At 54.5% G+C, this 26,045-nt stretch overlaps 1 protein-coding gene across 2 annotated transcripts in view; it reads right to left on the bottom strand.

The window, feature by feature from the left end:
• Positions 1-24,786, bottom strand: part of LOC120228035 (Grid2 interacting protein) — a 33,717-nt gene extending 8,931 nt beyond the window's left edge. The window contains exons 1-8 of one of the 2 annotated variants that reach the window (XM_039226158.1): positions 24,373-24,786; positions 16,129-16,283; positions 7,958-8,206; positions 7,656-7,741; positions 4,794-4,863; positions 4,205-4,299; positions 3,743-3,926; positions 180-334 (exon numbers count right to left, since the gene is read on the bottom strand). In XM_039226158.1, the coding sequence (XP_039082089.1) occupies positions 180-334; positions 3,743-3,926; positions 4,205-4,299; positions 4,794-4,863; positions 7,656-7,741; positions 7,958-8,206; positions 16,129-16,283; positions 24,373-24,786 (1,408 nt within the window). Of the gene's footprint in view, positions 1-179; positions 335-3,742; positions 3,927-4,204; positions 4,300-4,793; positions 4,864-7,655; positions 7,742-7,957; positions 8,207-15,166; positions 15,200-16,128; positions 16,284-24,372 lie in introns of those variants that run through there. The other variant, XM_039226159.1, reaches the window with a different exon arrangement.
• Between the last annotated feature and the right edge of the window lie 1,259 nt (positions 24,787-26,045).

Here is a 26,045-nt window from a genome sequence, read left to right as displayed (position 1 = left end):
AAAGGTCAAGCTGTGAAAGCGCATTGGTGAGGCCAAGTGTGTGACCAATCCGGGTGTGTCGGACACGTGTCTGCATGACACGGGGGTGCATCCGTGTGTGGAGGAGGCCCGGGTGGGCTGTGATCTGAGAACAGGTGTCTGGCTCTTCGGCGGGCGGGGCAGCGGGAGAGGCTGCTTACCGGTCATGGCCGTGTAGCCCAGGAAACATGCGATTTTCTCCCGGCACAGCTCCTGCTCCTCGTAAGTCAGCAGCTGGTAGACGAACTGCCAAAGGATTTGCTTGGCAGGTGTGTCCAGCACAGGGTAGATGTCCACAATGAGGGTGTCGATGTTCCTGGGGGAGGGTGCAGGAGCAAGGGCTTCATTACTCACGGGCTCACCATAGGGGGTGGGAGAGATGAGGGGGGGATGGAACTCTTCCAGGCCACAGAACCCAGCCCTGCTGAGACTGGGTAGTGGGGAAGGGAGGAAGGCAGGGCCTGGTGACGGGCCACCCTGACTCAAACCCCGGCTCTGCCATTTACCAGCCAAGTGACCTTTCTCAAGTTACTTAATTTCTCGGTGCCTCTGTTTCCTCATCTGTAAAATGTGGATACAAATAGCATCTATCTCAGAGAGTCACTGTGAAGATTAAAACACACAGGGTGTACTGGGGAAGCTGACTCACTATATCAGGGATTGGCAAGTGATGGCCTGCAGACCAAAATCTGGCCCCTCTTGTTTTTATAAAGAAAGTTTTATTGGAACACAGCCATGACTCTGTTTATATATTGCCTACAGCTGGTTTTTTTTTAATTTAAAAAAATGTTTATTCATTTTCGAGAGAGACAGAGTGCAAGCAGAGGAGGAGCAGAGAGAGAGGGAGACAGAATCTGAGGCAGGTTCCAGGCTCTGAGCTGTCAGCACAGAGCCCGATGTGGGGCTTGAACCCAAGAAGCGTGAGATCATGACCTGAGCTGAAGACGGAGGCTTAACCAATTGAGCTACCGTGCCAGGGCTGAACAGTTTCTATGGAGATTGTGTGGCCCACAAAGCCTAAAATATTTACTATTTTAAATAGTAATTTTAATTAATTTTCATAGAAACAGTTTGCTGATCCTTGCATTATATGGGAAATAAACTGGATCCTCATATAACACCACACGTAAGTATGAACTCTGGGTGGTTAAAAGACAAAGTGTGAAAGGTAAAATTATAAAATCAATAGAAGACAGTGCAGGACAGGGTCTTTTGGCCTAGGTTAGGGAAGGAGGTTTTTTGTTTTTTGCTTTTTAAAAATCAGCTTAACACCCAGAGCAGAGCTCAATGCAGGGCCTGAACTCATGACCCTGATATTGAGACCTGAGCTGAGATCAAGAGTCAGATGCTTAACCGACTGAGCTGCCCAGGCACCCCAGTAGGGAAGGAGTTCTTAAACAAAATTTCAAAAGCATAAAGCCCAAAATGTATTGAATTTGATTATGCAAAATCAAGGATACCTGTTCAAAGAAGCCCAAATGGAACACACTGATATTAGATATAACAGAAAAAACAACAGAAGTAACAAATGGGAGATGTTTACAATGTCTAAAACCAACCAGGAATCAGTATCTAAAATATACAAGGACCTCCTGCAAATTAACAAGAACAAAAAGTCCAGTGAAATAAAAATGGGCAAAGGGCCTAAACAGGGAATCTATTAATAAAGAAACAGAAAAAGTTAACAAGCATATTAAAAGATGTTTAAAATAGTAATTAAAAATTTTTAACATTTACTTATTTTTGAGAGAAAAAGAGACAGAGTGCGAATAGGGAGGGGCAGAGAGAGAGGGAGCCACAGAATCCGAAGGAGGCTCCAGGCTCCCAGCTGTCAGCACAGAGCATGACATGAGGCTCAAATTCATGCGATCATGACCTGAGCTGAAATCAAGAGTCGGACGCTGAACCGACTGAGCCACCCAGGTGCCCCTAAAACAGTAATTTAAAAACTCAAAAGAAAATAAGAAGATGTTATTTTCTGGCTAAAGGAGTAGCACGAGTAGAAAACTGGATAGTGCCAAATGGTGCCAATGGACACGGGGATAAGAGCCCATGGGCACCGCAGGCATGAGTGCCAGCAGTGCTCTGGGAAAACATCTGGGATTACCTAGTCAAACTAGGTAAACAAGAGGCGCCTGGATGGCTCAGTCAGTTCAGCGTCCGACTCTTGATTTCAGCTCAGGTCATGACCCAGGATTGTGGGATTGAGCCCGGAGTCTGGCTCAACGCTGAGAGTAGAGCCTGGTTAAGATTCTCTCTCTCTGTCCCTCTCCACTCTCTCTCTCTCTCAAAATAAATGAATAAACTTTTTTTTAAAATTAGGTAAATAAATGCCTTAGTAGCCAGCAATTCTGCTCTTAGATGTAAATTTCAAATAAATTGTACACGGCTCCTTGGGGAAATGTACAGGATGGTGTTCATCTCTGCTACTGTGATGGAAGACAGCAGTGGCACACGGAGTCTGTCACTGGCAGGTAAAATATATGGGACATGGGGGCTGGGGCAGTGATCTACAAGAATTTGGCTACAGTTATAAACAATGTATTTCCATGTACCCAGAGCAATGTGGACAGATCTAAACACATAGCACTTGGCGGAAAAAAGTCACACACGGAATGTGCACAGAACAGAACAACCATGATGCGGAACAAAAAATACATCATGTGTGGGAAGCCTGGCTGGTTCAGTTGGAAGAGTATGTGTTCCTGGGATGGTGAGTTCGAGCCCCACATTGGGTGTACAGATCACTTAGATAAATAAAACCTAAAAAAATACATCATCTGAAACAGCAATGAACACATCAGACAAAAGGATGCCTATTAAATTCATCAGACCGGTGCCTTGGCCGAGGACCTAGGAGAGGGAGCGGAGCTAGAAGGCAATGAAAGGTGGAGACAAGCCGAGCATCCAGAGAGACGACATGTGGTCTAGCCACAAAACGGAATGTTACTTGGCCACAAAAAAAGAAGGAAATAGATGCTGTAGCTTGGATGGACTTTGAAAACAGGATGCTGAGTAGAAGAAGCCAGACATGAACGCCCACACATCATAGGATCTTATTCATATGGAACACAGAGACAATGAAGTAGATTCACAGTTGTTTAAGGGGTGGGGGGAAGGTAGAGGAGGGGGTGGCAGTGAAGACGTGTGGGGTTTCTTTCTGAAGTGATGAAAATGTTCTCAAACTGGTTGTGGTGACGGATGCTCTGATGTGTACATTAAAAACCAAGGCCTTGTACCCTTAAGTGAGTGAATTATGATGGTGTGTTATATCTCAATAAAGCTGTTTAAAACAAAAAAAGAAAATGGCATGAACAGGTGAGGGGTTTGCACAGGCCGTGACAATGACTCTAGGGACCAAGAGTCCTTTTTTGTAAAAAGGAAGACCTAACCAGGTCCTCAGCCCCCCCTCATGATGGCCGGCCGGTGGCAAGCACCCACAGGCGAGTCTTGTGAGCGGTCCATAACCAATACAGCAGGTGGTTGGTCCTTCACCTCACAGAGGCTAGGTCACGTGGCTGGGGGGTTTCAGAGTGAGGGTTTGTTGTGGGGCACCTGGACTGCCCACCCCCCTGGGGCCCCTGGTACCAGCTGCTGCTTTCTTTGAGTCCTCCCCCAGGAGAAGGGGATGGAGGAGGCCCAGGCAGGGAGATCTAGATGGGGAGTCTGGGCAGGATTTGGGGTTCCCCCAGGGCAGCTCCCACCACCTCTCTGGCCCAGCCACCTGTGTTGGAAGAAGCTCTCAAGGGCCCGGCAGACCCCATAGCGCTCGGGAGGCGTCAGTAGATGCTCCAGCTGCTGGCTGAAAGTCCTCCCCTGAACCCGGATGCTGGAGGGCAGGATCTCTGCCACCCACTGCAGGGAGGTGAGCGCCGAGGACGGGTTGGGGGAATCCAAAGAGTCGGAGTCTGTCAGGGCCACAGGCAGGAGAGGCTCAGGTGACCCTGCATCCCCAGGTTGGAGGCCATTTCTCCCGCAGCTGGGGTGAGTGCCGGGCACTGGGAGCCACACCTACTGCCAGAAGCTGGGGACAGGGATTCAGGGACAGCCCCGGGCAGCACGTGGGGAGGGAAGCTGCAGATTTAGGGGGAAAAGCAGAGTCCTGTACAGACTCGTAAATGCCACACATGGGGGCCCAGGCAGGGTGTGTGTGGGCCGTGAGGCCGAGTGGTAGAGGGTGTCTCACCGCTGGCGAATGGGACAAGCCCCTCTTCCACCACCAGCGTGGGCACCGCGCCACTGCCTTGAAGCATGGACACCACCTTGTCATGGGAGCAGCTCCTGCCGAGAAGAGATGGCCCAGGAGGGCCTGACCACGATGAGCCCTGTCCATGGCCACCCAGCAGCCCTCTGTGTCCTGCCGGTAGAGGCCCCTCAGCATGCACACAGCTGGGCCAGGACCAGAAGCCAGGGCCCTGCAGGCTTTATCTCCTCTGCAGGAGACGCTCCAGGCCCAGGACCAGCTGGACACTTCTGCGTGCAGAGGGATTATGCCCACGTCATCCCTAGGCCGGGCTCTCCCTCAAGGGCAAGACACTCATGGTCCATTTAACTCTGTGTCCCTTGCATGGAGCTGGGGTGTCTTCAGGTTGGAAAGATCAGTGACATCTGACTAGCGTAGGGGGACAGATTCAAGGGCTCCCACAGGAAGAGAGCCAGACTGTGGGGACCAAGTAGTCAGAGGAGATCAGGACCATGGGCCTGGGTGTCCCAAGGGATGGGAGTCTTGGAAGATGATTTGTCACCAAGCTCTGATGTCCCCAATAGCCTCTGACCTCATGTCCAGTCCATTGAGGAAGAGGATCCGGTCGCCTGACTTGAGGGAAGCATTGTCAGCCGGGCTCCCTGGAAGCAAGAAGAGACCGAGGGCTGGTCAGCTATGTAGGGTCACACTCTGTGAGCCCATTTCACAGGAGCAAAATGAGAAGAGTAGGAAAAGAAAGCCAGATTCAGGCCTGCAGATCTCACATTAGAGCCCACACTCCTCTGCTCTCAGCTGCTCTGAGCAGGGAGTGAGCCCCTGGGTGGGCCTGGGAGGTTTTGGGGCACAGTGTGGACCACGTGTCATCCCTGGGCTGTTGAAGAAGAGCAGAAGCAAGGAAGGTCTTGGGAGCAGTATTTCTGCAGCATTTGTACACCTGCCGGTCCCTACACCGTTCTCTGCCCCTCTGGTAACAGTTCATGTGGTAGATTCCTCTGTGCCTTTGTCATCAGGAGAAAGTGCATCTGCCTAGAGGAACGCATGCGTGTCCCTCGGGCCGTGAAACATGGCGTTTTAATCACACTGGTTTGTTTCTGTACTTGCATTTGGGGGCAATGCTGACCTGGGAAGTGCCGCCCTCCCAGGGCTAGCCGATTCCTACGTGGTAAATGACTGGCTCATACACAACTGACTCAGAGCCCACAACCAACCAACCTCCTTCTCCATGGGGCCCTCACACCCTGGGCCACTGTTACCCTGCCCTAATCACCCAGGACCAGGCACCTCCCGAATGGGACAGCTCCTGTGGCCCAGAGCCTGCCGAAAGCATTCAAACTAACCCTACACCTGCTTCGCCTGCTTAACCTGCTTCACCTGAGCCTCCCCTTCTCCCTATGGCCCGTGTGGCCCTGCATGGTGGTGTGGCCCTGTATGATGTGGCGTGTGCCCTACTGCTTGGGGACTGCGAGGGACAAGCTCTTTTTTCCAACGGTGATCATCTCCTGATCTGTTGGCGTCACCGCACCGGGTTAATAATAAAAACTGCATATTAAACACATAGGTAGAAGTGGACTCTCACTCTGCTTTGATGGCCTTGAAGGTCAGACCAAACCCAGTACCTAACACCTGGGGAGGGGCTGGTAACTTTGCTCCTGTGGATGTAGGTTTTTTTTTTCCTTTCTGCCTCTTTTTTTTTTTTTTAATGTTTTTATTTATTTCTAGGAGAGACAGAGAGACAGCATGAGCAGGGGAGGGTCAGAGAGAGAGGGAGCCACAGACTGAATCAGGCTCCAGGCTCTGAGCTGGCAGTCAGCACAGAGCCCGACGCGGGCCCGAACCCACGAACCGCGAGATCATGACCCAAGCGAAAGTCGGATGCTTAACCGACTAAGCCACCCAGGCGCCCCAACTAAGCCACCCAGGCGCCCCTCCTTTCTGCCTCTTTTATCAGCTGCTGCTCTAAATTTGATTTGGAAGCAAGTGGGGGAAGGGACGAATGCCTAAAGAAAATGTACTCTCAGGTTGTGAGACATTCTCTCTTGAGGCTGTGGGGGCCATGGGAAGGGGGCGGCAGGGAGAAGTCTGCTCAGAAAAGACCTGCTGGGGAAGCGAAGTCCTTTCCCTGGGACTGAAAAGGGGGAGAAGAGAGTGCGATGATTGTGGTGAATCCAGCGTGGCCTGTTTGGAAGCTTGGGCCAGCCTGGGGTAGGAGGGCCAGAGAGGTTCAAGATCATTGGATCAGGAATGAGGAGATCTCAGGTTCTAGTCCTTGCTTTGCCAGAGCCTCTAAAGGCCTCAGTTTCCCCATCTGTAAAAGCTCTCACTGCAGCATCCGTTTGGCTTCCTATGACAAGGAAGGCATGGGGTTACCAGCCTGGAGGCTGGGTTGGAGAGCACAGCACATCTAGGTTTTAACATGGCCCTAGGCAAAGTATCTCCTGCCCAGATATAGGTGGAACAGGGAGACTGTGGCCAGTTGGAAGAGACATAGAGGAGAGACCACTCTTTTCTAGAGGACCAGCCTTGGGCTTTTCCCCTACAACACTGTGCCAACAACTTAGTAATGCACAAATCTGAGAAGCACTAGAACGTGTCAGTCATCTGTGTTCCCCATGGCGGGAATAACGATGCTGAGACACTAAGGCACTTTCCTGGGGATCAGAAGATGTCCATCCCACAAAGTCATGCACTGGAGGTGTGAGATGAGGAAGGGTAGACAGGACTCAGCATCAGCAGGGCCACCAGTGGGGATGGTCACCAGGAGCAGCATGCTCGGGTGCTGGGAGGTTATGGATGCAGGTGACCCAGCCCTGGGAGGTGGTTACCAAGAGGGACAGTTCAATTTAGCATTAGGAGACATTTCTGCCCCACAGAGATCTTCCACAATGGAAGACCCCCTACCCTGCCCCCAGAGGCAGAAAAAGAAGAATTCCTGCACTAAGGTCTACCTTTTTCATGATGCCACCATTCCAGAAGCAAAAAACGAGGGAGGCATGATGGGGGTGGGAGGAGAGCCCAGATTGAGGGGAGGGGACTGGATAGTGGGCAGAAGCCCTGAGGGCCTGATGCCTCTCTGACTCTGGCTGGCCCAGCAAGTGCCAAGTTCACATCCGGCACCCGGCACAGGGCATGCATGCTGTTTGGGTGCGGCCTGGGCAGGCATCAGGTGTGCCCTGGCTCTCCCAGTGTCTGGGACAGTACTCCCAGCTCTCCTGTGCCGGTGTGGACACAGGAAAGGTCTGGATGGAGAACTTGGGTCACTTGGCTCAAAGGTGATCCTGAACTCGAAGAGGGTTTGGCCCAACTCAGATGGATGCTTAGAGGACACAGGCTACCTAATGTCTGAACCTAGGGGTGGATGCGAAGGGGGTGGGTTACTGAGTATTGGCCTAACAGGGTCCTTCACTCCATCAGGGACCACCCGCCCACCCCTCACCAGGCAGGACAGACTCGATCCAGACAGGCCCGTGGCCGCGCAGCGTGAAGCCGAAGCTCTTGTTGCCCTTGTAGACTCGGACTGTCCTGGGAAGAAAGAAGACGTGGGGTGGGGGGGCTGGCAGTGTGCCCTGCCCTGGGGAGAGGGAGCTAGGGGGCCTAGGGGATAGAGATGTCCCACATCCTGCTGCCCTTAACCTCTCCTGCCCCCCACCACACCCCCCAGGTGTCCACGCCCTGACCCCGCGCCCTCTGCCCGGATCTCCACCCCGGCCCCGGCTCTTGTGCGCGCGCCCCGGGTACCTGCGCGTGCCCCCTGGGCCCGCGCGGCCGCCCAGCAGCGAGGCAGCCTTGCGCGGGGGCGGCTCGTCCGGGCGGCGCGGGGCGGCGCTGGCGCGAGTGGACACCAGGAGGCGCTCGGGCCGCTCCTCGCTGCGGCTCCGGCGCAGCCGCTGCGCTCCCTGCGCCCGCCGGGCGCGGCACAGCTTGCCCAGCAGACCCTGCGACACCACCTCGTCGAAGCGCGCCCGGTGCTTCTTGGGGATGAAGATCCTGCGGGCGAGGGCCGCAGAGTCGGGGCGCGCCCCCAGACAGCGCCCCGATCGTGGCAAAGCCTGGCCTAAAGGGTCTTCTGGCCGCCGCCCTGGGCTCTCCCGCCCCTACCCAGGGGTAACAGGGGAATCAGTAGCCTGCACCCCACTCTCCCCCTCCGCGCCAGGACCTGCGCCCCAACCCGCTTGCGCCACACAATAACCACGGCGCCCGCTCTCATCTGGCTCGCTCCACCTCCGGAAAGTCACATTCGGGACTGTCCCCATTACTCTGGCCTTGAGGGATCTGAGCTCCCCAGGCCCGTCCATGGTGCTGTTGCCCTTGCTGCTTGTCTTCCCGCTTCCGACCTCTTCCCTACTCCTTCATTCCATGCCCTTTCACCTGCCAGGCCAAACCCCAGCCGGGGACCGCACCACTCATCTTCTTACCGGATTCCAGGCAACTCCGCAGGAGAAAACTGAAGCCACAATCTGCCCCGGGGTCATACTCTCTCCAGACCATCTTTACACTCGGGGCCCTCCTGCTCGCCTCTCTGGCCAGTCCTTTCTACAGCTGCCTCCTCAGAACTTGCCAGGACCCCCACAACCAGCCCTACCTTTTACACTTTTGCCCAGGCTTTACACTTACCCCTGCCTGGTACACTCTGTTTCCTAGCATTACTGGGCTCAACCTTCAGCACCCAGTGCTGGCCTTCCTTCAATTTCATCCGACATGCGACAGACACTAAGACCCTGCTACCTGTGCCAGCCTATGTTCAGAGCTGATGGCACTGTGGTTCCTGCCCTCAGAGAAACCACCTGGAAGTGATGAGAGGCAGCGGGGAGGCTTGGATGGCTCCCCGTGTGGGATCACCCTGGGCTGATCCCTTGGTAACTGTGGGTGTCTTCTGCGAGGCTGGAAGTTCTCTGAGGGATAGGTCTGTGGCTTGGCTGAGAGCCACGGTGACCAGCCAGGGTTTGGCACTGGGAAGGGACCCAGTGACTCAGTAAACAGGGGGTCCACCAGCAGCCCAGCCACACCTCAGAGTAATGGCAGCTGTTAACAACGTGGCAGACTCCTCCGTCCATGGAGATCTGGAGGCTTGGAGAAGATCTGTAACTCTCCGGGCTTACACAGCAGGCCCTCAGCACCGCTTGGACAAGAGGCCAGCCTGAGCCGCAGCACTGTGGCAGGACTCTGCCAAGGGCCTCCGAAGTTCTGGTTGCTAGTGAGGCCTCCCTGGCTGCATCCCAAGGCTCCCTTTCATGTTCTTTGTACCAGGAGCCAGTGCCAAGGGCATGGTGGGGAGGAGGGAGGAAGATGGGAACAGTGGCTTTGCAGCCAGCTGAAATACAATCCCTCTGGGGTTGTCCAGTAGCCCCCTGACTTCTATGGGTAGAGTTAATAAGATCAGGAAGGCAGAATCAGCTAGCCGGTAGGAAGGAAGGGATGTGGACCCTCCAGGAGGAGGGTGCATCAGCTCTGCCCCCCCCCACCCCCTGTGATCTCTGCTCCAGTTCTGAATGTTCCAGGCAACCAGGAGGCCAAGATGAAAGCCCTACTCAACTCTTGCAGAAGCATCCTGGCCTGAGGCTCTTCCTTGCTCATCCACAGAGATTCCCGAAAATCTAGAGCCTCAGCCTCATTCCCCAGATGTTCACTCCAGGTCTCCAGAGCCTGACCCCTCCATCCGCCTGGCCTGCACATTCCCTACACTCACTCTCCCAGGCCCACCACATGTCTCAAGCCCAGGCAAAGGGGGGATGACAAGCCAGAAGTTGTCCACCGCCCACTTTGGGCTCCAGCCCCAGGCTCCAGAAGGCATGGCCCCGCTCCCCCAGCCCCTAGGTCCAGTCTGGGCAGGGGCCACATGAGCACCCAGCTCCACACTCCAGCAGCAATTAGAAAAGGCCCTGTGTCCCCCAGGTGGGAACCACAATGAGTCACCAACTGCACAGGTGGAAGAAGATTGGTGGCCTTTTCCCTGCCCTGTGTCCTCGGGGCTAAGTCAGAGGCCAAGGCTGCCTTGTGCACCAGACGCCCTTCCTGGCTTTTGTTGGTTCTCCATGCGGCTCAGTCTGGCCAGGCACCCCAGCCCTGGGTCTGCTCTGAATCCTCTAACCCAGGAGAGCCCGGCCAATGGGACCTCGTGGACTACTGTGGCATATGGCATATGACTGCCCCTCTGACCCTGTGGGTATTGCTGCCCCGGGACTCTCAGGTCTCTGTTATGACAACAGGCTTCTCTGAGACCACCGGACTCTTCCTTGGCCACACAACGACCTTTCAGTCAGTCAGTTCTGTTCTTTCTGCCTGGGGGGGTCAGGTGCAAATCCATCTCCAGATTCCTCGTAGGGGCTGCCCTAGGGTCCTCTCTCTCCACCACATTCCCTGACATGGGTCTCTGGCCAGCTCCCTCGATCTGCCCAATTGTAGGAAATCGTAGGAAAAAGGGCTTTTCAGTCCAAGCCCTTGGTTCTCCCCTCCCCCGACCCCCATCCCGACCCCTAGGGGGGCGTGCAGGTTCCAGGCATGCAACGCGGGGAACTCGCCCCCGTGTGCCGGGTGGATGCCCACCTCAGTGCCCCAGCCCAACCCCTCCTTCTCAGGCCGCCGGAGGCGGGTGCGCCGCGCCCAGGGCGCACAGTTCCCGGGGGCGCGGGGCGCGGGGCGCGGGGGGATAAACTACCGAAAGTGCCGAGAGAAGCCCTGGTCCTTCCCCATCTGGAGCCGGCGGCGGCGGCGCGGCAGGTGCCGACAGGTAGGGGTAGCCGAGCCCGCGAGCGGAGTGAGGGCGCCGCGACTCCACCAGCCTCTGCGGGGCGAGCGCACTTGGCCCCTCCCGAGCCGCCCGGGCCCGCGGCCCCGCTCCCGCCCCTTCTCGGGTGGCCCCGCCCCGCCCCGCCCCCACGGGGGACCCTTCTGCTAGCTCCAGGGGATCTGGGGGCGGTTCAGGGCTGTCAATGCCGCTTCCTCTCTGCCGGCTCCTTCAGTCCCTCCCCAGGTGCCTCGCCTCCAACCCCTCAGGCCCCTGCACCATGGCGAGTCCCCAGCACCTGGCTGCGGCAAGACTGAACCCCACAGTTCGGGAGAAGCCCCGACTTTCTTTTGTAGGGCATGGGACGTCTCTCCGGCCTTTGCGCTAGCCTTTAAGGAGTAGGTCAGCGCCGGGAAGCCCTTCTCACCTACCTACCCGGGGAGAAGCACTAATCAAGAGGCTAGAGAGGGAGGCCTTGGACGCCATTGTCAGCGGCTGAGACTGAACCCTGAGAATGGCGAGGAGCCAGGGGAGGGTCTGTCTCAGGATTTAAGGAGAGGCGGAGGGACCCAAGAGATTTCGGTGCACCAGGGGAGTAGGGGAGGCTGGGAGGGGAACAGGGAAGGGTGTGGGCTGGGGCAAGTGGCTAGATTCTAAAAACACAGAGGAGGGTGAGTGCGTGTGATCCTGTGAGTGAGGGGAAGCGAGGAGGGGCGCCAGGCTGGGGCAAGTCCCAAGTGAGGCCAGCCAGCCTCCTGTTGGGAGAGAATCAGAGGAGCAGCCACAAGGAGAAGCAGGAGATAACAAGAAAGGGGTGTGGACCCTTCCTCTGGCTCCGGGCCTGCTACTCCCTGGGAGTCAGAGAGGAGCTGACCCCAGGGAACCCAGTGTGAGGTCACTTCTTGATGATCAGTCCTGCTCGCCCTTGGGAAACACGGACGCAGGACATCCTGAGGGATCCTTGGGGGACATCAACTCAAAGCTCTCTCCTCACCGCGAGGTGCCACTACCCAGACAGGCTGGAACTGCAGGGGCAGAAACCCCCCGGGACTATAGCCCTGTGTCAGTCACGGGGAGGAAGGAACATCTTACCTTCCGGCCTCCGAGCCCCTGCAGCCAGTCACAGGGAGGCCCCTGTGCCTGGTCAGACCTGGAAATCGGTTTACCGTGCGGCCCCACACACCCGCAGCCCCAGGTTCCTGGCTCCAGTGAGGCCGCCACCCTCCCTTTATCAATCAGGCCTGCTCTCCTCCCCAGCAGCAGCAGGAAGCCGGAGCCAGCACTCATGCGGCAGCCTCCCAGGCCTTGTCCTCAGCCCTGCCAGGGACAGAAATGCCTGGAAACCTCTACAGCCAACACAGCTCCCTGACATCTGCAGGGCCCCCGCTGTCCCGTCATGATGGAGCTGTTTCCGGTTGTGGGTCTCCGGGTGCAACGGCCGGCATCCAGAACCAGGCCTGCCCGACTCCCGAAGGCCGTGAAGACGGCCCACAGCCAGGCTGTGGGCCGAGGAGGCGTGAGCGTGGAGCAGACGCTCGTGCTTAGATCTGGACACAGGCGCAAGTGCACACACTTCCCTGGGGCCAGGCGTCATTGTTGTCCCCTGTCCCTGTCCCTGTCTGTCCACGGCGCACGCCGCCCCTCTGCCCCGGCACCCCAGCGCACCGTGAAGGCATCAGAAGGGGATAGTGTCTGCGTCTGGCCAGATAACTGGAGACAACACGGTGGGGGGTGGGGGTGGGTCACCCAGCAGCTGGCCTTTGCTGCAGCACCTGCCGCATCACTCTAGGAGAGCGGTTGTCAACTGGAGTGGGGCTTGCCCCCCAGGGGACATTTGGCACTGTCTGGAGACAGTTTGGGCTGTCACACAGTGACGATTGGGAGGAAAGCGTGCTACTGGCATCTAGTGGGTGGAGGCCAGAGATGCGGTGAACATCCTACAGCATACGGGCCAGCCCCCTGCAATAGAGAGTCATCGGGCCCCAAATGTCAACAGTGCTGTGGTTGAGAAACCCACACTAGGGAGAAAGAGACCTTCCCCAGGGGAATCCCACACTAACTGAGCACATACTATGTCCCTTGTGCTTCTGCTCAGTTTCATTAAGAATTCTTCCAATCGCTTGGCATTATGGTTGTTCTGACATTTGTCATTAAAGCAGAAGAGGATGAAGGGGTGTGCAGGTCACCCCAAATTCTCAACCGATCTCTTTCCTGCTTGCAGTTGGCACACTTCCTTTCTGTGATTTCCTACCAAGAGCCCTGCTGGGAACACGTAAGTGTTGACAGCTCCATTCTACAGACAAACTGTAGAGGCCAGTCAACCTGCCCAAGGCTGCACAGCCAGTGAGTGGAGCTGGGGGTTCTAGCTATGTCTGTTGGGGTTCCAGATCCCAGCTTCCTCCCTCACGGCTTCTGCTTCCCTCTCCTCCCACCCAACTGCCCCTCCGGCTCCTTCTTAATTCCCTGGAACTCAGCAAACCATAAAGCTGCCTTTGCTCCCCTGTTCCCTCCGAACTACTACGTCACGCTTCCCAAACCATTCGGCCCGTCCTAATTAGAAAGTCATTTTATCACTTCATCAAGCTGGGATCCCTTTGAGGACAGACCCACATTAGGCTCTGAGCTGCAGGAGGAACTCCTTTGCCTACATTACCACCACTGTCCCAAATCTTACCCTCATGGCCGCACCGTCCAGGAGAACTTTCTGCAGTGATGGACACGTTCTAAATGCACTGTCCTGCACAGGAGCCAGTAGTCATATGTGGCTACTGTGCACTCAAAATGTGCTTAAGCGAGCCGGAGAGGCTGAATTTTAAATTTTATTTAATAATCATTGTTTAATTTTTAAAAAGGCTCATGTGGCTGCTCTGCTCATGGTCTCACTGCTCCTTCTCCTTTCCCCCCCAGCCTTCTTATTTGGCCCCTGGGACCACCTCTCAGAGGTCACACAGTGATCTGGGTGGGTTCCAGCCTTGCCAAGCTCTCTCTCTCTCTCTCTCTCTCTCTCTCTCTCTCACACACACACACACACACACACACACACACACACACACACAGCTTCACCTATGGCTTGCTGCTCCATCTCTCATTTAAACCTTGTCTCTCCTCAATGGGGCATCCCAAGGTTGCAGCGAGAGCTCTTTGTGGCCACCCACCCCAGCAAGGTGGCTCGGAGCTGGGTACCGTTGGGTGCCCTGTGTTGGGTGCTGAGTGACTCCACCTTCGCCTTGGCAGGGTCCACATCTGTGGCTACACGCCTGGCCCTGATGGACTCTTCTAGGGGACTGTCTTCCCACCCCCGTAGGACATACTGCCAGACTCCGAGGGTCACTGAGCTGTAGCAGGGGCACCTGCTGCCTCCTCCAGGGAGCCTGCCCTGATTGCCCCCTGCTGAGTTAGCCCTGAGCTGCTGGCACTCATCCCTCAGAATCACAAATAACTGTATCTGTGACTCCTCCATGCCCCCTGTGAGCTCTCCCCTAGAAGGTGCCAAATCGGATGGCTATGATAACCTTGGAACCCAGCATGTGGGCCACCAGAGCCTGGGAGTGGGGGTGGGGCGGTGGAGGGTAAGGAGGTGGGGGCTGGGGTGGCTGAAGCCACATGCTGCCAAGGTACCCCTCTCCCTGCAGAGCCCAGCTGGGTGCCGCCCCCTCCTCCAGCATCCTCCCCAATTTTCCTGTCGTACTTGACAATCGCTGACAACAGAGGCTGCATTTCATCCTCCCCAGCAGCACCCCGGGGGAAGCCGTGGGGACCGGGCATCCCCGGGTGTTCAGGGTTCCCACTTCCCGGGCTCTAAATCAAGCGCGCCCAAGGGGATGCCTCCCCCACCTCGGCTCATCCTGACCCGCTGCCGGTCGCCTGGGGACGGACAACTGGGAAAGCAGGCTCGGGAGGCAGACAGGCTGTCCTGGGAGGCAGAGGCGACAGGGATGGAAGCCGGGGCAGCTCCGAAGGGAGATGAGGGAGACCGAGAGGGCCAGCTGGGTCCAGCTGCTAGCAGCCTTGACACAAGTGCGCCAACTTCCCAGGGGACAGTGAGCCCCCGGCGCCCCTGGCCCAGCGCTGGTGCAGATGGGCGGGGTTGGGGGCTCCCGTCCATCTCCTCCCTGGGGAGCCCTCAGCGCCAGCGCATCATCTCCGCTGCAAATTAGGGTGTAGAAATAACTTTTTTCCCCTCTCTTTGGATTTTCCTAGCAAGGGGCCGGCCCCTAACTCACCCCAGGCAGCTCATGGTGGCCTCTTTCGGTGGCCTTCTGTGCTCCGCTGCAGAGCTGGGAAGCTGCGCCTGGGCTTGTGGGGGGTGGGGGGGTGGCCATCCCCGTCCCTGACATTGGCCAGGCCCAGAGGGAGGGGCAGGCTGCGGGGTGAATGGCAGCAAGGGGAGAGGGCGGGCTGAGCCCTGGAAGGGGGAGGGGGGAGCAGTCGCCCGCCCTGGAGGCAGCGTGAGGAGAGAAGGACCCCGCAGTATCCTCGGCAGGGAAGGCGTCACTCAGGCCCAGAGGGGGCCTGATCAAAGCGGTGCCGTGCAAGGCTGTGATGCCCTGGTGGGAAAGGGAGTGGGTGTGGGGAGCTCAGAAGACTCAGGAGCCGCTCCAGGTGTAAACTCACCAGCAAAGTTTTTTCCTAAAGGATAAACTTACAGGGTCCAAAGTTGAGCAGAAGAACAGAAAGTGCACAGTTGATGGGTTCATGGTCCTGTGACAGCCACTCATTTGTTGTGTGATTTTTGGGCCAGTCTCTTAACCTCTCTGAGCCTCAGTTTGTCTCTGAGAAATGGGCATAATAGCGCTGGGGTGATTCAGCCAGAGAGCATTCCTCGAGGGGCCTGGTGAGGTCTTTGGCGCACAGCTGGCATCATCGGAGGACAGAGGGCACACACTGATTGTAGCATGGGGACATCCTTCCTGCAGGAGGTGGGTCCTCTCTGCAGCCTGTCCCCACCCAGCTAGCAGCCCTTTCTGTCTCATTCCCAGTGATGCCCTGGCAGCCAGCAGAGCCAACAGCCACCCTTCCCTGGGGTCGGACTTCAGAGTCACTGGTCCACATCAGGAATGGGTCGGTGTTGGTGTCCAGTTCAGTAGCCAGGCGCACAGCAGCAGTGCCTGGGGTGGTGCCGGGACACTGGACACCTCTAAGCAAAACACCCCCTGCCTGCCCATTCGTCCCCCAGCAGAGGTACCTGAGGTTGTCCATGAGTGCTGCACGGGCCTCTCGGGGCAGCACCAGGGTGAGCGCCCACACCAGGTCATCAACTCGCTGCTCGGCTGCAAACTGCTTCAGTGCAGCGAACACCTGTTCCTTGGCAGTGGGCTGGTCCTCCAGGATCTCATCCACCTGCAAGGAAGGGTCTGGTGAATGATCACAGGGACCCAGAGGAGAACTCTGCTTGCCTCCTGCCCCCTGCCCTCCCTCCCTCAGTTTACCTCCACAGGACAGCCGATGTGGGGGCGCTGCTTGAGCTCTGTTGTGGGCTCTTTACCCACCTCATGTCATTTCCAGCCTCACAGCAGCCATACGAGGGGCCAGGGCTGATATCCTCATTGACATCTAAGCAAACAGAAGCTGGTAGAGGTGGGGTCGACCTGTCCAAGGCCACAGGGTCAGGACTCAAACCCAGAGACAGCCCTTCTTCTGAGTATTGTAAGGATCAAAGGAATCAATACAAGAGCTTTAAAATGTGCCAGGCACTCAATAATTGCTAGTTACTATTATTATAACACTTTTCTCCCTTCCACCACATGGTTTGCTGAGAGATCCCACAGAGAACATTCTGGTACCACAAAAAATCCCTGGGGTGTGTGCCTAGCCCTGAATTTGCACTCCCTCAGTGCTTCCTCTGGACCTCTGTTTTCTTCTGCTTTGTGTACAAACCAGCTGATACCAGTCAAGGTACATCTACTCAGAGGAGTCCGTGCAGCCGTTGGAAAGGGGCGTGCAAACAGGCACCATGTTTCTGGAGGGAAGCTTGGTAAGTTGTGCTCAAAGCCTAACAATGCACCCGTGACTTTACCCAATGATCTAGAAATGTATCCTAGATGTATCCCGAAAGACAAGACGACACACAAGGATTTAGGAGTGAACAGGTTCACTCTGCATTGTTCATAATACGGAGACACTGGAAGCAATATAGATATCCTTTTTTTTTTTAATGTTTTATTTATTTCCAGGAGAGAGACAGAGAGAGAGACAGCGTGAGCAGGGGAGGGTTAGAGAGAGAGGGAGTCACAGACTGAAACAGGCTCCAGGCTCCGAGCTGGCCGTCAGCACAGAACCCGACGTGGGGCTCGAACCCACGAACCGTGAGATCATGACCTAAGCGAAAGTCGGACGCTTAACCAACTAAGCCACCCTGGGGCCCCTAGATATCCTGATAATACGGATACATAATCGTAGCACATCTGTTTGGGGGATAGTTGTAGTCCTGGCTATTCAGCCTACAAAGAGGGAAACCCCAAACCACATGGGAGGCAAGACTCTGGCAGTTGGGGTAGCCAAGCGTAGCCTTGGGCAGTTGGGGGCTCTTGTCCAGGGTTTTTTTTGCCTCTTGAAAATATGACGTGGAGATGCAGGCACAGCAAAGCTTGTTCACGGTGGTGGGGAAGCCCCGCAGTGCAGCCTGAGCGGACTCGTCCTGACTTCGTGGTTTAGGACAGCTGGACTCCAGGTAGCTGGCCCTGTCCCAGTTCTAGGGCTGGTGATTCTGTGAACTGTTCCTCCCCCAAATCCCTTTCTCCTGCCCAAGTTAGCAGAGTCGACTTCTGTTGTTGGATAGCCAAGTTCACTTGATACTCTGTGGTATTGGATATCGTCGGTTCTTAGGTGAGCATTTGTTCACGTTTTAACGTCTCTGAAATCAGGGTGTATCTTACGGCTAGTTGCCGTTCCTGTGCATGTATATGGATGTGGTCATGATGTTTATATTGTTATTTGAACTGACATATGTGCATCGCCGGCACTAAATATGTCCAAATAAGTTTAAAAGTCCAGTCTCAATGACTACTAAACTAAGTGACAAGTAAGTAATAAGAAAATATGGGTCATGTGTTAATTGGCACAGGCTTTTCTCTTTTGGTGGTAAATAAAACGGGGAATCTTGCAACTGTCGGTGTTTTAGATTTGATGTAACGTGGTACTATTTGGTCAGAAAGAATGATTCTGGAGTTCTTTATTTAAAACCATGAAATGGAGAGTGGTTAAAACCATGAAATGGCTAAATCTGTGGGAGTTCTTTTGGGGGGTGATTAGAGTGTTCTAAAATTGATCTTGGGGGTGCCTGGATGGCTCAGTTGGTTAAGAGTCTCACTTCGGCTCAGGTCATGATCTCACAGTTTGTGGGTTTGAGCCCCACGTTGGGCTCTCTGCTGACAGCTCAGAGCCTAGAGCCTGCTTCAGATTCCGTGTCTCCCCCTCTCTCTACACCTAACCCCCCCCCGTTCATGCTCTGTCTCTCTCTCTCTCTCAAAAATAAACAAACATTAAAAAAATAAAAAATAAAATTGATTTGGTGATGGTTGCATATATCAATGAATATATCCAAAACCACTGAACTTGTACACTTGAAATCAGTAGATTGTATGATATGTGAATATAATTCACTAAAGCTGCTATAAAATATGCAGGATAAGTATGACAAATGGGCAAGGGACAAAAGAAGGTTACAAATGGAATATGCAGTGTTACATTTTTTAAAAATATTTTTAATGTTTATTCATTTTTTAAGAGAGAGATGGAGACAGAATGCAAGTGGGGGAGGGGCAGAGAGAGGGAGACACAGAATCCGAAGCAAGCTCCAGGCTCTGAGCTGTCAGCATGGAGCCCCACATGGGGCTCGAACCCACGAACCGTGAGATCATGACCTAAGCCGAAGTCAGACGCTTAACCGACTAAGACCCCCAGGCGCGCCTGCGGCGTTAAATTTTTATACGTATCCGATCACACATATGTCTAAGATTTGGAAATATGCACTAAATTTCATAGCAATTTGAATTTTTTAAGTCAGTGGTTTCCATTTTCTGTACAGTGTGTTTATGTGGTTTATACAGTGAAGAAAAAGAATGCATGTTATCATTTTTCCCTTTATTTTTTACTACAGTAAAAATATATGTACATACATACATTTCACTGTAGTAAAAATGCACGTGGCATACAATTTACTGCGCTAACCATTTTAACGTGTGCGAGTCAGTGACACTGGGCATATCCACAACGTGGTGTAACCATCACCACCATCTGGTTCCAGAACACTTTCATACTCCCGCAAATGGAAACTCTGTGCCCATGAAGTACTCACGCCTTAGGCCGCTTTCCCCCAACCCTTGGCAACCACTAATCTGTTTTCTGTCTCCATAGATTTGCTTACACTGGATACTTCTTGTGAATGGAATCACAAGAGTGATGTGAGTTTTTTAAAAAAAAATTTAAATGTTTATTTATTGTTGAGAGAGAGACAGAGCGTGAGCCGGGGAGGGGCAGAGAGAGAAGGAGACACAGAATCCGAAGCAGGCTGCAGGCTCTAAGCTGTCAGCACAGACATCACGGGGCTCGAACCCATGAACCATGAGATCATGACATCAGCAGAAGTCAGACGCTTAATTGACTGAGCCCCCAAGGTGCCCTGAAACACTTCTTTTTTAATGTAGCAGTTAGCCAAGCTCTATCTTACTCCATGAGAACCTTCCCTTGATGGTCAGAGGTCTGGGGGGGTGTCTGGGCGCTGACAGCCTGAGCTGACCCTGAAGCAGAGGTGGGGAGGCTGGGCGGCAGAGTGAGCGTGTGAGTTCTCCAGGCATCTCTCTCAGGGGAGTGAGGGTGCAGCCTCAGCCAGAGTGGGGGGGGGCTGTTTGCTGCCACCTTTTCCACCTTCCATCCACCTCCAGACATCCAGACAGCATCCTTCCCCACCACACTCCGCTGTCCCACAACCAAGAGCTCCCCACTTTCTGATCAAGGTTAACTGTCCAGTCCACAGACGCCCCACTGACCCACCCGTCCCCACCTTTTCTTCCTGCCACCTACTTGTCACGTGGCCCTCCGCTCGAAAGTCACCTCCTTGGGGAGCCTTCCTGACCACCCTGGCCCAACGGCCCCTGTCTCTCTCTCTCATCTCCCTGTTTATTTCTTCACCCCCTTGCTCGTTATGCCCAGTTGACTTGTTTATAGATTCATCCACTTCCTCGCTGGCTTTTCCCCACAGGAACATCGGCTGCAGGGAGCAGTTTCCCCTCCTGCCCTCCTCACAGGAGTCTCCCCACCCCTGGCACACTGAAGGCCCACAATCAGTGATGGCGAAACACATTGATGTCAGCATCTCTACTGCCGCCTTCCCTGGAGCTTATATAAATGTTCAAGTCCCTCTCCCGCTGTAAATACTCGAGTACATACAGTCCTTCTTGCCCTGCAACCCGATCACACTCAACTTTTCTGGCTCAGAACTGTCTACACTTGCTATTTCTATACAACTGCCCTGACCCGCTACGGTGCGCTCCCTTCTTGCAGCACCCCGTGGCAATTCTCTGGGCAAGGGCCCCAAATGGTGACTCTTGGACCTTGATCTTCAGCCCAGAGTCTGCTCCTGAACTTCATAACTACATGTCCAACTCCCTCCTAGATAGTTGCACAAGGCGATTAAGGAAGGCTTTCAAGAGACGATGATGCCACAGAAAGAGCGGCTCGAGGGCATCATGCCTGGGTCCTGGCACATGCACCCCGCAAGTCTCTCTCCTCCACCTGATGTGACCTGACATGACAACCTGAGACCCAGACCTGAGCACGGAGCCTGGCACATAGTAGGCACTCAGTGAATGTTTCTGGAACTGAACCGAAGAGTCACAAATGGCCGGCTGGCCTCTCACCGCATTCCTGTAGCTCCCCGGCAGACCCCAGTTTCCCTGGTGGTGAGTAGGGCAGGCTGCAGCACCAGCACCCCCTTCTCATGCACCCACTGTGCCGAGGAAGGTTAGTGGTTTTGAAATCAAAGTCAGCTGCAGCCTCAATTCAAAGGAGAACATGGCTAGCTGGAAAGACGTTTTATGTAAGAAAGAGGAAAAAATAGTTCCTCCCCCCTGGGGCCTGTGCCACAGTGTGGTTTTGGTGTCAGCTATTACCCAGATGCTCCCAACCTACATCTAAGCATGAGGCACCATCACGGGACACTAATGGATTTTCTATTAAATATCAGAATCTTCAAGGAGGAAAAACTGGGGCAGGGAGAGCGCTGGGAGCTAATTGTCAAGAAGCCCTTGGTTGTCCTGAGGCGGTCTTTCCCAGGCATTTGCTCTCAGTTTTTGGAGGTGCTTGGTGAGCTCTAACCAGAACCCACTGCTCCCCCTTGCCAGAAAACTCATCATGGCTGGCCTGAGCGGCCAGTCACATCTCCCCCCCCCCCCCCCCCCCCGTCACCACCCTGGCCCTGCTTTGTGGCCAGGTCTGCATGTCCACCCTGACCTTCTGAGGGTTCTGACCATGCCCCCTTCCAACTCTCCAGGGACTGGATGGAGTCTGAGACAGCCCTTTCAGGCCATCTGGAATTCTAGCAGACATTACTAGTTGCTATGGTCTGAAAGATGGTGCACCCCTCACCCCACCCCCGACTCATATGTTGATAACTTAACTTCCAAAGTGATGGTATGAGAAGGTGGGCCCTTTGGGAGGTAATTAGGTCATGAGGGTGGGGTGCTTGTGGGTGGGATTAGTGCCTTTATGAAAGATGCCCCAGAGAGTTCCCAGCTCCTTCTCTCTTGTGAGGACAAGAGAAACCCGCAACCCAGGAGGGAGCCCTCACTCCTTCACGCTGGCACCCTCACTTTGGACTTCTGGCCTCCAGAACTGTGAAAAATAAATCCTTGTAGTTTCTAAGCCACCCAGTCTATGGTATTCTGTTACAGCAGCCGGAATGGATTAGGGCACAAGGGCTCACCAGTATTTTCTAGCTCTCCTCCCTGGATGTGCAGAAGACTACATTTCCCAGCATTCTTTGGGAGCAGCAATGTGACTAGTTCTGGCCAATGAGGATTGACTGCAGGTGCAGTAGTTTGCTTTTTGAAGTCCTTAAGAGCTGATGCACAATTTTCCATGTTCTTTTCCTCTTCTAGAGAAAATCCTGAAGCTTCACATTGAGATGGAGGCATCTTGGAATATTGAGGGCCTTGTGTAGAGGCCAGCCACCCTGGAGTGTCACCTGGACTTTTAGAGGACTTTGTGTGGATGAAAAATAAATCTGTGGGGGTGTGCAAAGGCATCAAGATGTTTGATACGACAGCAGAGCCTATTCTGGGGATAGAAAGGACGTCACATCTTTTGAGGAGCTGGACACTGGTGACCCACAGAGGCCAGAACTAAGTGTCGTGTGTGTGAGAGAGTGACTGCATATACTTGGCTACAGAGGCTGGCCTGCTCAGGGGCCTGGGCTGAAAGGCTCAAGCTAGGGTCCTGCCCAGACAGAGGGTCATACCAGGGTACATGGTGGAGGTGAGGCTCCTGAGGGCATCAGTTTAGGAGAGAGGACTGGACCAAGCTTGGGCACTGGAGAAGGCCAGGTGAATGGAGGTCTGATACTGGGCAGTGGGCTGGGAGCCATTTCTGTGACAGCCAAATGCAAGCAGGGCTTCCTAGCCCTCTGCCCCCCAAAACCTCATGGCTGAGCTCTGCCAAGAGGAGGGATGAGCAGTGCCCTTTCCATGGAGGACAAGGAAAGGTGTCCCAGTCATCAAACTGAGTTTCCAGGGTGTGGGGTTCGGCATCCACATCTGAAGGCCCTGGAGAACAGCTGGAAGGGGGATGGCCTGAGATAGTTGCTGCACGGAGACCTTGCCCGTGGCCCCAAGTAGAAATGACCATACTCGTCAGCCTCTTCCTCCGTGACTGTCATACCCCAGGTTTCTTGGGTTTGCCTGGATTTGTCCAGGAAAGGGTCAGGTTTCTGCAAATCAGGAATTGGTTGGGATTCTGGCCCGAGGCCAACTCCATCCTCAGACCTTTCTTTCCAGCCCTGCGTCTCCACCTCTCCTGGTGGCCACCTCTTGCTTTCTTTAGTGACTCAGACCTTGGGCTCCTCTCGTGGCCTTGCCGGGCTCTCATCTCAGTCCTCACGGGAGCCCTAACTTCCCACCTGCCACCCCTCAGGGCCCGTTCATGCCAAAGTCTGAGAGGAAATGCCTTTGGACGGTTGGGGGACATGAGCCAGGGCCTCCTGTCACCAGCTAGCCAGCCAGCCTGCTGTGTAAGGCAGGGTTGGATCCCAGTTTTGTGCTATTATCTGAATGTTCGTATTCCTCCTAAATCCATATATTAAAATCCCAAGCCCCAAAGATGATGGTATTAGGAGGTGGGGCCTCTGGGAGGTGCTTAGGTCAGCAGGTAGAGCCCTTATGAATGGGATCAGTGTGCTTAGAAAAGAAACCCCAGCGAGCTCCCCTGCCCATCACCACATGAGGACACAGTGAGAATGCATCAGCTATGACCCAGCAAGTGACTCTCACCAGACACTGAATCTGCTGGTGTGCTGAGATCCTCTACTTCCAGCCTCCAGAATGGTGAGAAATTAATTCCTTTTGTTTATGAGCCTCCTGGCCTCTGGTATTTTGTTACAGCAGCCGCAAAAGACTAAGACACTATGTTAGTAATAGGGGCAGTGGAAGGAATGATCCACTAGTGCAGGATGTGGATGAAAGTCACAAGTATAATGGTGAGTACAAGAAGCTCAGCACCAAAAGGTACATCAAGTTCATCCATTAACAGCAAGTTCATCCATTAACAGCAAGTTCATCCATTAACCGCAAGTTCACAAACAGGCAAAAGCCGTCTATAATGACGGAGTTCAAAATATCAGCTACTTCTTTATGAGGTGGATAGACAGAAAGGGGCACAGGGGAATTTTTTTGGGGGGGAGGAATCATTGTTTTCTACATTCTATCATTATCTATCTTCTGTTGATCTACATGTAAAATGTGTTGATCTGTACACTTGATGTACACCTATGCATCTCAAAAGAGAAAAGCAATGTCTACGAAACAACTGAACAGGAATTAACAAAATTATGGGGCGCCTGGGTGGCTCAGTCGCTTAAGCGTCCGACCCTTGGCTTAGGTCATGGTTCATGAGTTCGAGCCCCGCATTGGGCTTGGTGCTGACAGTGTGGAGCCTGCTTGGGATTCTCTTTCTCCCTCTCTCTTTGTCCCTCCCCCACTCGTTCTTTCTGTCTCTCTCAAAAATAAGTAAATAAACTTAAAAAAAAAGATTAAAAATTACAAATTTAGGTACAGGGCCTTGAAGCTTGAATGTCATTATATTTCTGGTAAATATGTCTCTGGACGATTCCTCAGCTCCAGGCTGTGGGAGCCTCAAGTTCCAGACCCACACCAGGCCTCTTCCCCGCCCTCAGGGTACCCGCCCCCCCTCCTCACCCCTCACCCCGCGAGCCTCCTACCTTGCGGCTGAACTCCTGGGCCTTGCGCCTGCGCTCCCGGTGCACGGCGTTGGGGCGCTTGTGGCCCGCCAGGCGCAGCAGCTCACGGCCCAGGGAGGGGCCTCTGCCGGGGTGCAGTGGCCCCAGGGCTGCGGTCTGGGACCTGCGGCCGGATCCCGAGGCTGGGCAGCCGTCGGGGCCCGGGAGCACGCCGAGGCTGGGCGGCACGCGCGGGCAGCGCCGGGCCAGGCGCACGAGGTGCTCGCGGCTCAGGCCGCCCACCGCCAGTCCCTCCACCTCCAGGATCTGGTCCCCGGGCCGCAGACCCCCGGCGTGTGCGCTGCTCCCTTCTGTCACCTCCAGGACGAAGCAGGGGCCGGAGCCGCCCAGCCGGAAGCCAAAGTCTTCGGGCCAGCCCTGGTTGGTGGTCGGCATGGCAGCGCTGGCGGTGCGGCTGGAGAGGGAGAGAGATCGCGCGGGGTATTCCTTGCAGCCCTGCAGGCCGCGTGGAGGCCCAGGAGACGTGCCAATCTGGGCCTCCACTTCTCTCTGCCTCCTACGTGGAGGATTAATTCTTAACGTAGTGTCTGAATTCCTGGATCCAGCTGTGCCTGAAATTCACCAACTTCCATGTGACAAAAGGACTTACCAGGGACATGAGCTCACAAATTCCCACTGACTTTGGCGGGTACTTGCCCTTTGAATTGTAGGACTCTCCTATTTGACTTCCTCGGGGAAGGAAGCATGGTATGGCTGATTTGGAGGTCTCTGGGCTCCTGGCTGTAGGAGAGACTCAGGGGGAAGGGGTGCCTCTGTCCTCCAAAAGAGGCCAGATTGTAGGTGCTGGTGAGGTGGGTTGGGGCCACCAACATGTGAAAATTAATCATGGGAGGGGCGCCTGGGTGGCTTAGTCGGTTAAGCGTCCGACTTTCGCTTAGGTCATGATCTCGCTGTTCGTGGGTTCGAGCCCCGCGTCGGGCTCTGTGCTGACTGCCAGCTCAGAGCCTGGAGCCTGTTTCAGTCTGTGACTCCCTCTCTCTCTGACCCTCCCTTGCTCACGCTGTCTCTCTCTCTCTCTCTCCTAGAAATAAATAAAACATTAAAAAAAAAAAAGAAAATTAATCATGGGAAACCTCACTAAAAGGGAGTCAGGCGGCCAGAAGGGGGAGCCATAATAATCTACCTCAATTACAGGAAGAATTCTCTATTACAAACCCCAACAGAGGGATCATCAAACAGAAAAGAATCAGCCAGCACAAGCCCAACGGGAAAAGATGTGCGTTTCCTCTCTTACAAGAAAAGGACCAGGCAGCGACGCGGCCAATGAGGAACCGCCTTCACCCAGTGCTTTTTCCAATGGACCTTCCTTCAAAACTATCCCTGCCGACTTCCCCCTCTTTCTCTGTAAAATAGTTCCCCTCCTTTGTTTGGTAGACTAGCGATGATTTTTGCCATAGCTTGCTTGTCCTGAATTGCCCTTCCCTATCATTCTTGAGTTAACCCATTTTTGCTGGAAAAACAATTTTTATTTTTAAGGTTAACAAACACAGCCTGGAGAGGAGAGGGGGACTGTCCTGGGTAGAACAATCTATGTGTGCTCCCCTATGTCTGTTTAGAGCAGGGATTGCTTACAGGAGCCTAGGAACAGCCTCTGAAGTCGTAGGCAGTACGTGGTTTGGAGGCTCAGTTTTCTG

Source organism: Hyaena hyaena, unplaced genomic scaffold, assembly GCF_003009895.1.
Source record: "Hyaena hyaena isolate Hyena2069 unplaced genomic scaffold, ASM300989v1 scaffold_20, whole genome shotgun sequence".
Taxonomy (NCBI): Eukaryota; Metazoa; Chordata; class Mammalia; order Carnivora; family Hyaenidae; genus Hyaena; species Hyaena hyaena.
The sequence above is the reverse complement of the archived record's forward strand: the minus strand, read 5'-3'. Positions and strand labels throughout refer to the sequence as shown.